At 31.4% G+C, this 14,739-nt stretch overlaps 1 protein-coding gene across 3 annotated transcripts in view; it reads left to right on the top strand.

Annotated features, from left to right (window-relative positions):
- Positions 1–11,398, top strand: part of LOC143237792 (F-box only protein 25-like) — a 39,020-nt gene extending 27,622 nt beyond the window's left edge. The window contains exons 8-9 of one of the 3 annotated variants that reach the window (XM_076477387.1): positions 4,658–4,730; positions 11,347–11,398. In XM_076477387.1, the coding sequence (XP_076333502.1) occupies positions 4,658–4,730; positions 11,347–11,394 (121 nt within the window). In that variant the 3' untranslated portion in view covers positions 11,395–11,398. Of the gene's footprint in view, positions 1–533; positions 685–4,657; positions 4,731–6,945; positions 10,010–11,346 lie in introns of those variants that run through there. The other 2 variants (XM_076477386.1, XM_076477388.1) reach the window with 2 other exon arrangements.
- The last annotated feature ends 3,341 nt before the right edge of the window (positions 11,399–14,739 follow it).

Genomic DNA, 14,739 nt, shown 5'->3' with positions numbered 1-14,739 from the left:
AATTGCCAATTTAATTTTCGATCTAAAATAATTCCTAAATATTTAACAGAGGAAACTTGAGTCAATTTGGGACACTTACAATTAGGGTAAGTATAACAATCACTAGAATGATAAAAAATAGAAGGAAAAGCTGGAATGACACCATAAAGGTTAAACTGAAGAAGAAAAGATTTAGATATATTTGAGGATAAGTCATTACAGAAAAGCCAATTTTTAATTTTATTAAGATCACTAGACATAATGGCTTCATTAATTAGATTTGGCTTACTATAAACAACAGCAATATCATCGGCATAGGCTTGGATATCTCCAAAAACTGTTGGTAAAGAATATCATTTATATAAATGAGAAATAATAAAGGGCCCAGAACAGAACCTTGTGGTACTCCAACATTAATTGTAAGCCAATCACTATAATTATTATGGATACAAACCGATTGCTTTCTATTGTGAAAGTAAGAAAAAAACCAATAAAAACAATGCCTCTAAAACCATAATAAGATAATTTATTTAACAATATTTTATGATTAACAGAATCAAAAGCTTTGGCTAAGTCAAGAAAAACAGCAATTGGATGAAGATCAGAATCCAAAGCTTCTGTAATACTTCCCACAAGTTTAGCAACAGCAACCTCCGTTCCAAGCCCAGGCCGAAAGCCAAATTGAGAAGGAGACAAAACTGAATGTCTATCAAGAAATGATAAAATTCTAATCTTCATAGATTTTTCAAATAGTTTAGAGAAATGTATTAATAAGGAAATAGGTCTATAATTCGTAAAATCAGAAATATTACCAGATTTATAAATAGGAATGACCAATGATAACTTTAAAGCATTAGGAAACTTCCCTTGAGTAAAAGATAAATTAATTAAAAAGTCAAAATTGGTGCAAAAGATTAGCATTAGCTTTCAAAATCTTAACGAAACACCATCTACACCATTAGAAGCTGAATTTGATAAGGAGAAAATATTATTCATAGTTTCAGATACAGTAACAGGATATAGGTAACAAGAAGAAGAAGGAGCAGGAGGCATGCCCTGAGAACAAAATTTAGGATTGGAGCAAGTAGATTTAGCAACATTAACAAAAAAATAATTCAAATCAGATAAATCAGTAGTACCAAAATTACAAAATTTCTTTTTTTTTTTTTAACATCAATAATAGAGTTAACAATATTCCAATTCTGTTTAATAGTTTTAGCATTCTTAAACAGGTTATGATAATAAGTCCATTTAGTCTTACGGGTCAAGCTAACAACATAATTCCTTAAACACTTAAATCTAATCTTTAGATAAATATCATCAGGAAATTGATGTACTTTCTTTTTTAACTTATCTCTTTTAATGAGTAATAATTTGCATTTTTAGTGTATGAACTTATTTTTAAACACAAGTTTTCTGTTCCTCCAACACACTTGTTTACAGTAAATACAAAATAATACATAACTGTTACCTGAATAACAACTAAGTCCTAGTTTCTTGAAATATATTTTCTACCTAGGAGGATCTGTTGTATATTACAGTATGTTGTCTAATCTCTATTGTACATATGTTTATATACTTACATACGTAAAATACATCTACAGTTTAATTGTGTTTCTTTTGTTGTAATAATGTAATAATTTTTGTAATATTGTAATATAATATTTCTGTAACATTTTGTTTGTTGAACTAGAACTGAACTTTGTATTGGTCAATAAATGTTGTTAAAGTATATAATTAAAACTTTCTTTGTAATATTATCTGGTTCAGAGGTACAACACATGATTATATGTTAAATAATGTTTTGTGGTAGATCTGTTTTGTATCTGTAGAAACATTTCTTGTGTTGTACCAACTAATTGTTACTTTGGAGGGGCTAGTTGTATTTTCAGGGCTTGATTTAGGTCTTATGAGGCCTGAAGTTGAAAACTTCCAGTGGGCCCAGTTATTGCACTATTTCATAATACAACAAGCAAGTAATGTTACAAGGATTTTTATTCTTCATGAAATGTGCACTTCAGTCTTGTCTGTTAACTTTTATTACTTCATGCAGACAACTGTGTCAATTAGAGTAGGAAAATTACTTGATTTTAATATACCATTTTCAGTACATAACTTGTAAATGGTAAAGTGGGTCAAATATATTTCAACTTTCAACATTTGACTACAAGTCATTTTTTTACCCATTTGAAGAGAGAGATTGATCGTTTCCACTATAGTAAAAACAACTGAAACATTTAGGAAAACATTCAATAGACCATCAACTATTACAAATTTAGGCATTTGTATACTTTTTTGTTGTTGTTTCAGTACAAAATCTTTGAAAACAAAGTGTAGAAACGAACAAAATCATCTCGGATCTGTTGGGTAAACTTAACCAGCTGGAATATGTGTATACATAACTTCTGAAGTCAAGCAGAATAAAAACCCGAAGCTCTTAAACAGTACGTTGTATGCAGTTTCTCTCTGCACTTTTAATTTACTTGAAGGTGCATCTGCAGTATCACTGAAGTCTCATTTTTTATTTGTTTTGACCTTTAGACTTTTGCTTGCACATATCACATTCATAACACTTCCTACTTTCATCCTCAGCCTCATCAAACCTGGTATGTAGGAATTTAATGGAGTCACCTAATGATGCCAACATGTCAGTTGCAGTGTTCAAACCCATTTGTGCTACTTGTAAACGTACGCTAGCAAGTTGAGTCTATTTAGTATTGCTTACCATACAGGATTAAGCATTCCTTTTCTAACTGGTTCATTACAGAAGTCCATCTGCAGACATATCAACAAGAATGCCTTTGGCAAATCTGTAGGCTTTTTGAACTGCATGTACCACACCATGAGGGGGCAGACCAACATACATCTGAAAGTACTTTCAGTGTACCTAGGGGTTTGAAACTTTTTATTAGAATACTCCACCAATAAGTGAAAGCAGGAAAAAGTTTTTAATCATGAAGTGAAAAATTCCTTTACACTCAGACTAGTAATGAAACAAACTCAATATTTTCACAAACAAATAATTAGTAAAAATATTTGATTAAATATTTCTCCCCATTTTTCATGTACAAAAGACTTAATCGTTACTAAACTATCTTATTTGGTAAAGATGTACATAGTGTAATTACTTAAATGTGTATATGAACTTGTGTATATTGTACTGAGCCCCCCATCACAAGAGGGTTAATAAATTCATCACTTGTCATGGATGATGGGTATGAAACATGAACACTTCCTTTATAACATTCTTTTGGATGTGGTCTAGAAGAAATGGATTATTTTCTGCTAACTTTTAAGGATCCAAGACAGTTACTTTTATGAACAGAAACTACTATTTTGTTATTTTTGAATAAAGGTAGACATGTTGAAAGCATCTGTTATGCTGAATACCCATTGAAGAACTTTGTGGCAATATTTGTTTCAGATTGATGTTATTCAAGCTTTCAGTTCCCCAGTGATTCTCTTCTTTATTAGAATCATGAGTTTGCTTGCAATGGAATGTTTCATGACAGCTTAACTTTGTCACTGCTGCATGCCTCTAATAGGCATATTCTGTTGCAGCTAAATGCACAGTTTTATGTGTTGTCACATATAACTTGAAATGAGCACAAAGTAATTTGACAGTTGTTGGTTAGTATCTTCTAACTTTTTTACCATTTAAATGTTCCTTAAAAAATAGTGATTTAGCACAATATCTCTTGAAAGATTATCTTGGAAACACTTTTCCTGATGCTCTAAAATCACTGTTGATTTGTTGACAGTTGGTAACACCATGTTGACTATAGTATCTTCATTAGATTCAGAGGTTGCCTGCTGTGTTAAATCATGAGATAATTGTTTCTTTCCATTACTCATTGTAAATTTTTCAGTATTCTATATGCTAGTGTTACCCTGTTCTACAGCTTTGTCATTTCCAAAGTTCTCACTTTCAGTTCTAGGCATACAAATGTACTGCTCATCAGTTTTTTTTAGGTGGAGAAAACTCTTATCTTTAGGTTCATACCAATACTTATTGCAGTTTTTCCTCTTCTCTTTGGCTTCCCAACCACAATGGTACTTTTTCATACTGTAACCAGTGAATCCAATCAATTTGTTTTACCTGAATTTACACCTCCATCATTCCCCACATTATCTACCTATTTTGTACATAGTGTCAATATTAATCAGTTTTCTACTTTAGAACCAGATGATTAATTATGAACTAGTTTTTATTTTCATGGTTTCAAAAGAACATAGTAAAAAAAAATTGTATAGAAGTTTTTAACTGAAAGATGGATGCTGGTTCTTAAATTCAAACTTGTTATTCTATATAATTCCCCAAGCCCTTCCCGATTTTAAATATTACACATTGTTAGCTAGGCTTAGGCATTTGGTACATTATAAGAAATTAAGAATTAAAATAAGTAAAAACTATAATAATGTGTTAATCACATTTCTTATCAATTGCATCCAAGACCTTTTGTCCAGTACCAGCACTCATCAGGCTGGTTGGAATACAAGAAATGTGCTATTTGTGTCTTAACTGTTGGAACAACAAATGTGAACTGGATAATGTTGATGTGAAGTCCCATCTTGGCTGAGTCTTGATTATAATATGAAGTGCTTCATGGTGTAATTAATGTTAAGTGCTCCATTTTTATATAATATAATCACTGTAACAAGTTCCTTTGACTTGCAGAGTGTTTGGTTTGAAGGAAGAATATGCTGACTGTCTCTTCCTGTGTCGCCACTGTCGCTGTTTGTTCTGGAAGGTGAGTTATCAACAGTTTTATGTTTAGTCACTGGGTAGTAGAAGCAATAGAACTTGTTTCATGATCATGTAGTTTTAAAGGAAACTTCTAAGTTAAAGTGTACTCTAAATCAATTGACCACTTTTAAATGTGTACTATAGATGTTATTTTCAATGTTAAGCAGTTGAATGTTTAATTGAGAATTGGTTCATAGAAATGAATTATTTAGTGCATGTTTTTGTTAAATTCTAAACTGGACTTTCCACAGGTATTAAACTAATGTTTAAATGATGTAATAAACTTAAGTGTTCAGTTCAATGACACCCATTTATTTAAGCTTCATATCTGTCATTTAACCATATATGTAAGCCTAATATTTACATTACAGATATTAAATATCTGGTTAAACAATAGAGGTCAAACTTAGTGATGTCGAGAAAACCCACTTCTAGAGAAAATATATATGTAAATACGGCTCGTTTGGGTTGAGAAAATTTTTAGGTAGAGGAGCGAACAATGTTTCGACCTTCTTTGGATGATGACCAAAGAAGGTCGAAAAGTTGTTTGCTCCTCTACATAAAACATTTTCTCAACCCAAACGAGCCGTTTTTACATATATAGAAGTCAAATTTGCATGTATTTACAAAGGTTAGTGATTTAGTTTATAACACTCAGAATTATAGTTATATGGATATGATACACAGAGGTGCATCATATATAACAGTTGTGATTATAGTTTAACACACAATTGTAGTGATGCATGGATGTGATACACAGAGGTACATCGTGTATAACAGTCAGTGATTATAGTTTAACACAGACAGAATTGTAGTGATGCATGGATATGATACACAGAGGTACCTCGTGTATAAAATGTATTCAGATTTATTCAAACAGGCAGTGATGGTTTATAAAACAAACCTACGAGTTTTAAATGATCTAGGAAAGGAAAAGAAGTTTAGCTATGTTTTAACATTTTGTGGTGAATAAATATAATTATTGAAACAAATTAACTTATGTTGTTTGTACTGTACTTTAGGCATCTTATTAAAAAGTCTGATTGAATATATCTTATGTGTAGCACGGTTGAGTACCCTAATTTGTTCTTTGACTGACTGAAATACAGTTGAATAGAGACTATTTGTGATTTATAACTTTGTTTTGTACAAGTTCTAATTCTTTCCTTCACTGTATAATTGCCTAATAATGTTTACACTCTTCTACCCTACTAAAGTATCTGTATTTGTACTTCTTATTTTAAAAGTTGTGATGTTATTGTTAAAATTATTTAATACTTATTTGGTTAAATTTGAATGAATATTGCAGTTACAGGTCACTCCTTTAGAACATTAGACATTTGCTTAGGAAAATACGCTTTTAAAACTATTATTTATGAAATTTCTTCAGCATTTTGGAAACCTGATTTATAATTGGCCAAATGTTAACTCTTACTTCAAATACTGCATGCCAGAATTTGACCTTGTCTGATTTTATAGTACTTCCAGGTGATACCTATATGAAGGTGATTTCAGCCATTGTATATTATACAAGATAGATGTTAACTTTAATATATATATATATAATATATATATTGGCAAAATATTATGATGATAACATCCATAGGTTTATAACTTGTCTTTATTTGTTAGACTGACATGCTGTTTGAATAGATCATGTGACTTAAAATTTACTTGTTTGTTGAAGTTTCAACTTACTTTGTTTTATTGGTTTATAATAATATTGTAGCACTGTTATCATTGCATGAAACAAGGAAATCAGAACCAGTATTTCAGCATTAACATCTGGAAGCTTTATGATAGTAAAATATGAACAGAAGTCGGATGAAATATAACATGTAGAAAAATGTTAAATTCCCTTAAAATAATTACAAGACTCTGTGGTCCATAACAGGAACAAACCATAAACATAAGCTCTCTAGAATAATTCTATGGCTGGATCTATAGATGTTTCTTACATCAATAAAGTGTCAATACAACTGGAATATCTGTAATAGTTGCTTCTTCTTATATTAATACTGATATCATGGGTAGAGTACATCTAAGGATTCAGTAGTCTGTTACTGCTGTAAGCCTAACAGATTGTAAACATATACTGTAGCTGTAATTTTATAATGTGCTAAGCCTTTTAAATGAAGGATGGATGTAGATTGTTGAGATAACGTGTTTGCTATTGTATTGTGGATCTTGGCTAAATATTTCTCGTATTCACGCTGTAGTCACTTGGTCATCCATGTGTGGACACTACACCTCAGCAGTCAAGTGAAGAAGAGGAGGTAGCAGGAAACATGGAAGGACTGGAATATAAAGCCAGTGTTCCTGAGTGTATTCCAGTTCCTCCCCAGGCTTTTCTTAAGTTCTTCTCTCTGTGACTCTTCATAGCAAAGTTTAATCACATAGGATATGTGATCTATTCTGTGATTGAAATATTCTGACTGACTCATGTTTTTGACTTTCTTCTTCAGTTCCTCTGCTTATTGTCTACAGGGCCTGCAGGCTGGGCCTTAGTGTACATAGTATGTCTGTAAACTTTAGCTCCCAGCCAAGGGTTTGTTACTTCATTGTTGTAGTCATGTTGTGTTCTAAAACAATGTTGTGAAGTGTTTACTGTCACTTAGTTTTTTTATAGTACTTTCAATGTTGTTTGTGTTCAGTGTGATGCAGGTCTCTAAATTTTCAGAATATTAAGAGCAGTAAGTTAGTCTATCAATTACTCTCTTAAATTGAGGTACTGGCTACAAGAACTTACACTAAATAAGTAATTTGTTATTTACATTAAAGTTTAAAATGTAATTCTTTTAGTAGGGATCTTGATTCTTAGAGGTAGCACTTTACCTTTGTCACCAAAAAGGTTCACACATATCACTTATGATTTACCTTTTAACGTAGTGCGACAGTTGTCTTTGTCTACCATTTTTTCTATATTTTAACATAGCATGATCTATGTTAGATCCTACACAGTATCAAGAACTGCAGAAATCTGAATTAATTTCAAACTGTTTGAAAATTCCCAATGACAGCTGCTGTTTACTTCTCTCTTGTTTCTAGTCTTCCTTTTTATCTCTTGTTGTTGAAAACATAAGTATTACATATGAGCAGTATTTTGTTAGTAGCAGTCAGAGTTGTTTGGTATTATTACTGTTTAAAAGGTTGCATCTTCAGAATTTGGTTGTAACTAACTTCTGGAGTAATTATTTGGTTGTTACTTTAGTTACAAATAGTGTATAAATTCCTAGTCAAGTTTGACTTTGATAACAAGAGATGAAAGCAAATATTTTGACTAGACTTCATAAAATTATTTCAATACATCATCTTGCTGAGATGGTTTTTAAGACATCTTTAATGTCTAAGCAATGACATTGTTAATAGAGGGCTTTTTTATGCAAAATTTTATTTAAATAACCAACTTTTGTACTCCTTCCTTAAATTGCTGGCAACACTAATGAACTGTTTCATAGATCCATTTGAAAGACTTTGATTAGTCTTATGTGTAATAACTGGAAACTTGGGCCCAAGTATTCAAATTTAAACAGAAAACTAACTCTTATATAGTGAATATTGCACTATTCTTTAATCTCCTCTATCCTATAAGGTTAAACCAGAACATTTAGTGGAATACAGAATGCTCAGGATAAAATAACACAAGTTTCAAATGGAAGTCATGTTTTATCTGTTAAAAGTTAATAAAAACCAACTTACTTAGGATGACTCGTTTACAACTTAACACAGATGTTTAGTTTGATATTTTTAAAACTGGTAAACTGTTCTTTTAAAGGCATGTTTTGTGTACTGTGTTAATAATGTATTTTTTAAAGGTTTTGGCTATAATTTTAAAATAAAGGCAGTTACCAAAATTAGCTGGTTAGTATTAGCCATAATATTTAGTCAACATTGATTTTAACAAGTTTATAAATACTGTTGGTAGTTTTACAAGCCAGGTGTGTTTACACTTTTTTTTATGTATATTTCTTTTATTAATTAAAAGCTGTATAGGAATTGCAGTAGAATGGTCAAATTTGGAAATTCTCCACTTATTTAATATGTAACATAATTAACATGGCATGAGTGAAAATAAGTTTTCTTTGAAAGTTTGTATAAAAACTTAATCTTTTCACTTTGAACAGTGTTTTATCTTCTAAGTCGGTCTTGGGAAATAATCTCCATGATTTTTGCATTTTTAAAGAATTTTTGCTTAAACTATATTCTGTCAGTGTTAGCTCTTATAGGATTTTGTCAGAGAACAATTGGTAGATTTGTTTCAATTACATCACAGAATACTGTTAATATGTAGTAGAATTACATTACAACAAGTTTTGTTTCTCATTGTTTTATATATATATTTGTTTTACTGTGATAACTGCTGATGTTCTAATGTATTTGCTTGCTTCTCTTTTGTGATTATTCACTTTACTGTAGTTTGGAAGTATTTCTGTAGATCAGAGAAACATATCTGAAGAATTGTTTCAAGAAATGTGATTTGATTCAATTACATAATTTAGAAAGATAACAGCAGCATACTCGAAAGTTGTAGCTGTAAATGTTACGTAGGACTCTTTATGTTTATTCTGTATTGTCTACCATACTTGAAAATTCGCAATTTACTGTAATAGTTATTTAGGGTATCTGTGTTTTTTCTTTGTTGATGTATTATAACTTGGAATGTTCACCACTTTTTTCTACTCTTAGATGGTCAGTTACTTGATTGTGATGTTAAGCCTAAAGACTGGTTGATACTCATGTAGGCTGTTGCATTTCTTTGTTATTTAACACAATACCAGATGTTCTCTCTTTACTAAGATCTTCTGCATTAAGCTGCTTTAGTGAAATTGTCATGGAGAACTGACTACCAATTAAAAAAAAAATCAAGATGTGATTTTTAATAAGACATTTTGCGAGTACATCAGTAGAGAAATGTATATTTTCCACAGAGTTCTTATGATATTAATTTAAATTTTTATTCCTAACCAGCAGACTTTCAAACATTATTAAAATGGAGATGAGCTGAGCTGGTGCTAAGATGAAATGTGTTGTTTAGCTTACTGTTCATTTGTTGTAAATATGGGAAACTTTTGGACTGTATTTTATGTATAGTGTGGAGCACTGTATGGAAAGAAATGTCTCAATTATGGATTTGATAAATAAGGTTCTTGTATGTGTTTTTTTAAGAAACTGTACTTTTTATTAGTGGGTTAGGTTGTGCTAAGAAATAAGTTATGTGACAATTTCTTTGTAATTATCATGTAGAAAAACCTATTGCTTAATAAAATATATATTCAAAACTAACTTGTATCTTCACTTGTGGTTCATCTGAAATGTGTTGGTTTGTTTCTAGAAGTCTAATGTATAAACATTCAGACACAAATATATTCTACCTAAAGTATTTATGGTAAGGTTTTGGCAAGTTGATATTGGTTATTAGTGTATACAATTTTGTCTCACTTATTAGTAATTAACTAATAATTGTTAACTAGTTTTTATGTTAACTTCTCTGCTATCTTTAGGTGAGTCTCTAGAAAGACTTTTGTTTTGATAATGACTGGTATTGAACTGTGGGTCATTTTTACAGCAGTCTGACTTCTCAGTCAATTGGGATTTCCCCATTAGAGATTGAATCCACTGATAATTTGAATATTTTCCTCACTTTTGTGTTGACTAAATCAGCTAAGACAGATGTAAATGGCTACTTGTATGTCAGTCGTATTCTATTATTCCAGTTTATTGTGTGGTCTTCTCTACATGATGAGTCTAATGCAGATATATCAGTAAGTTCCCCTCATGCTTCACATGTTCTAATTTTTGTTTGTCTTTCTTTTTTTTTTCTCTTGTTTATTGGTACCCACATTTGCATGGAATACCTTGAATAGTATTTTACTTGTGTCTTAAGGTGTTTTTTTATGATTGGTTATTTTGTGGTTTATAATGTTACCAATTTGTATAGAGACTTTTGAATCTGTGTTGTTCTGACATCATGACTTCTCTTATGGTACAATATTATTGAAAATATTGTAGTGACTTACACATTATAATGCATATTGGAACACATGACATGTGAATGTAGCACAAGTAAAAATATGACAGAAAACCAATAATATAGTCTGTTCTTAATCAGTTCCAACTCATATTGCTTTGTTTATACTATTTTTGTGAACTAATTTGATAATAAAATTAGCCTATATTTATAATCCAGCTTTTATATTTTAAGGCATAACAGGTGGCTTTTTCTTAACCATTACATTAGTAAAACTATTAAACCAAATGTGTATGAACTTAACTAGTTGGATTGCACGAACATTAGTGGAAAACTATTGGTACTTACCTGTACTTTTAGGGTTAATTGATGGTAGTGGCACAACTTAGACTTCATAAGGTCCGTTGAACAAAATTACATTTGGACCTTTAACCACTGTTTGTGGGGTTCTCAAGACAAAGGTGGGCTTATGGATTTAACCTAACAACAAAGCTACACAATTGACTAACCAAAAAGGTTCAATGGTAAAATCACAAAATTAGATCATTTTTTAAACTTATAGTATGAGTTAGTTATTTCTTAGTGGAAATGTTATACTAACAAGATGTCTTAAAGATCAAATGAAAACTTAATATTTGTACTTGTTCATCAGAAATGTTCTGCAACAGCCAGATGGATGCTACTTTTTAGCAAAACCTAGAATGGTAAGTGTTATTCAGTTTACAATGTCAGTAATGTTATTATAATAGAAATGAGTGTGAGGTTTGGTTTGTTGTATGATGAATCATTCACTTGGAAAACCGTTTGGCAAAATATATTAATGTTACGTGTTTCACTATATTTAGTTGGAACAAAATATTCACTATTCTAAAGTTGTGGGTAAACTAAATTCTTTTAAAGCTGCAAACAGTTGTATAGAACTACAAGACTACATAAATTTATTGTAAGGTAAATTAGTGTATAAATGTTCATTTCAGTGTGATGCATTAGAAAATGTGCAGTGTTTTATGTACAAATTTATATGGACAATGGTCATTTTCAGGACTAAATAACTGAATTAAACTAATTTATGTACAGTTATGTATGATACGAGTACATCTTGATGAAGCAAAATATAAATTTTACTTATTCAAACACTAATAGATAATATGAAACCATCCTGTGCATTTTCATTTGAACATGCAGAAAGCTTTTCAAGCACCATGGCTACTGAAGATTCCCTCTTGTTACTAATGAAGATTTGAAACATCAAGAATGTGAGCAGACCTTTATGTTGGTCTGCGACAACTAACTTGATACAAATTATTATATTAGACCTACTTCAGAAACCTCTAACAACAACAAATGTTTCAAAAGCCTGAACAATAACATAATATAGAATGTGGTAGTGAAATAGTTTAATACCTGTTGTCTTACTGGAAAGGGAAGTCACGAAGGATGGTTAAGCCTTACTGCAAACCAAGTTCGCACTACAATGAACATTTTAGACATGAATAGAACTGGTCTGTTTCAGAAAGATGATGCACTAGTTACTACCTCTGTGATTAACCAGTTCTTCAAAAGACGATGCACCAGTTGCTACCTCTGTGGTTAACCAGTTTTTCAGGAAGACGATGCACCAGTTACTACATCTGTGGTTAACCAGTTCTTCAGGAAGACGATGCACCAGTTACTACATCTGTGGTTAACCAGTTCTTCAAAAAGACGATGCACCAGTTACTACATCTGTGGTTAACCAGTTCTTCAGAAAGACGATGCACCAGTTGCTACCTCTGTGGTTAACGAGTTCTTGTGAATGACAAGTAATTAATACATATTAAATAGACATGATAAGTAAACAAAAACAGTCAGTGTTAAAATATGAATAAATATTCTAACATTTACACTGATGTATAGTGAGATGAATTCAAGTAATTCCTAATATAAGTAACATATCAGCCACAACTATGTGTCACATTCTAACTTGTCTGAAGAGCCCTGGTATTCAGCATAAGGTCTCATCAGTAGTGAATGTAGTTGAAGTATTATACACAGAAGTACTTATCTGGCTGTATAAATGCATGGAAGACTTTCGACACTTAACCAATATGAAGATTTTAATATTATCGAGCTTGTGGCGAGTTCATCAAACCATTCTTGGAAGCTTTCATCAACGATTCATTAAAAATGTTGCTGTCTGATGTACAATGTTATGAATTTAATGTAACGTTAATTGTAGTGAGCCAGTTCAAAGAAATAACACCTACAGGTTTAACTGTTATTTCCTTCAACCTCTTACCACGTGAAAAAGAGCTACAGTATCATAAATCACTTTCAATGTATATATATTTTTAAAAATTGTCACCTCAATATTAAATATCAATATTGTATTCCATACAATAGCCACTTGACCAGACACATCTAAGTAACGTTGTGTATTGGCATTTCATGTTGGCAGGTGCTTGTACTAAAGCGCTGTAATATATACAGTATTTAAAAGATATCGCATTTATTACTTCTAGCTCCAACATGTTCTTAAATATCTGATTTATAGAATAACATACTTCTGTTGACAACAAGGATTAAAGTTTGTTCATAACACTGGGCCAACTTTTGTAGTTCTTGATAGCTCAAGAACAGTAACTTTGATTCTTGATGACGACAAACCCACTTGAAATAAAAATGTATCTCAGGTTAACCTGGAGATAACCTAGGAACGTTATTTAACGTTTTAATACCCATACTAACTCTTCTGAAATACAGTACCTCTTGTCAGATTTTCAGATCTGCAGCGTGGTGCCTGTAAGAATCAAGTTAAATTATAGAAATGTGCTCAGTATAGAAATAATGATAGTCTCAGACTTAGTAACTAAAATTATTTTATTTACTATAAAATGTTGAACTTTCACTAGGGCGAACAACGTAATACATTTAGAAAAATCCAAGTTTAATGTTCAAGTAGTACTAACAATTTAACGTGTATATTTAGGAAGTGTTTTATTGATTTTTCACCAGGGCTAACAAAGTAAGTCGTATATTAAATTGTGGGAGATTAGTTTCAATGTTCAAAATTTCTAACATAGCTTTCGATTCACTGCTTACTGATAGAATCAGAAGAACTTGCTTATACTGGTCTAACATCAAAAGGCAGTGTAGCAAAGTTCAGAAACATTCTACTAGGTGGCGCTACTAAAATAAAAAACTCACTCGGCACTAAAGATCCATAACCTTCCGTTAAAACGTGCAAAAAAGAAAAAGGATAAATGTTGAATATTGATGTGTTCAATAATATTTTGTCTGTCTCGATGTACGATGCGTAAGTGGCAGTGCGCTTATGTTTTATTTAGAATGAAAGACTGTAATTAACAACAAAGCTACACGATGGGTTATTTGTGCTCTGCCCACCATATCAATCAAAACCCTGTTTTAACGTTATAATTCCACAGACTTGACACTGTGAAGGGACAAAGAAACAATAGTGTGATTTCTTGCAACTTTATTTTAATGTAATTTATTTTTTCTTATGTTTTCTTACACCTAAGTCCTCAAGGTAGGGGTGTCAGCGGTAATTTTACCGATTTACAATGTTTCTTAACAATAAACAATTTTCTGCCAAAACATGTAGTGTGTATTCGTTGTGCTTACGAAACGTTGTCATATATACAAATCACTTATTCCTTATTTGTAGTCTGTGGACAGTAACGAGATAAACCTAAAATAAGTACAATCGTACCACTCCTACGTAACCCTACCGTTCGTTCACCTGTCGTCTTTCCTGCTCCATATCCGCGTGGAGCTTTTAGTTTCAGTGAGATAATGATATTAGCTGTCGTGAGAATGTGCAAAACGCGTTTAAATCACGTGACGAACTTTCCACGAGAAAACGTAGGTTATATTACCTTGTTCTAATCAGGTTTTAGATTTACTGCAACAGCAAGGTATGTTCACCGGAGAATTCATATAAGTTACCGACCATCGAAAATATGTTTTTTCTTTTATTAACCAGAATTGAAACATTTATCCATGTAAAAGCTGTATCGTACGAATAGGTGAAAATGCTATTTCA

Source organism: Tachypleus tridentatus, chromosome 13 (assembly GCF_004210375.1).
Source record: "Tachypleus tridentatus isolate NWPU-2018 chromosome 13, ASM421037v1, whole genome shotgun sequence".
Classification (NCBI taxonomy): Eukaryota; Metazoa; Arthropoda; class Merostomata; order Xiphosura; family Limulidae; genus Tachypleus; species Tachypleus tridentatus.
This window is presented reverse-complemented; position numbering and strand designations above follow the sequence as displayed.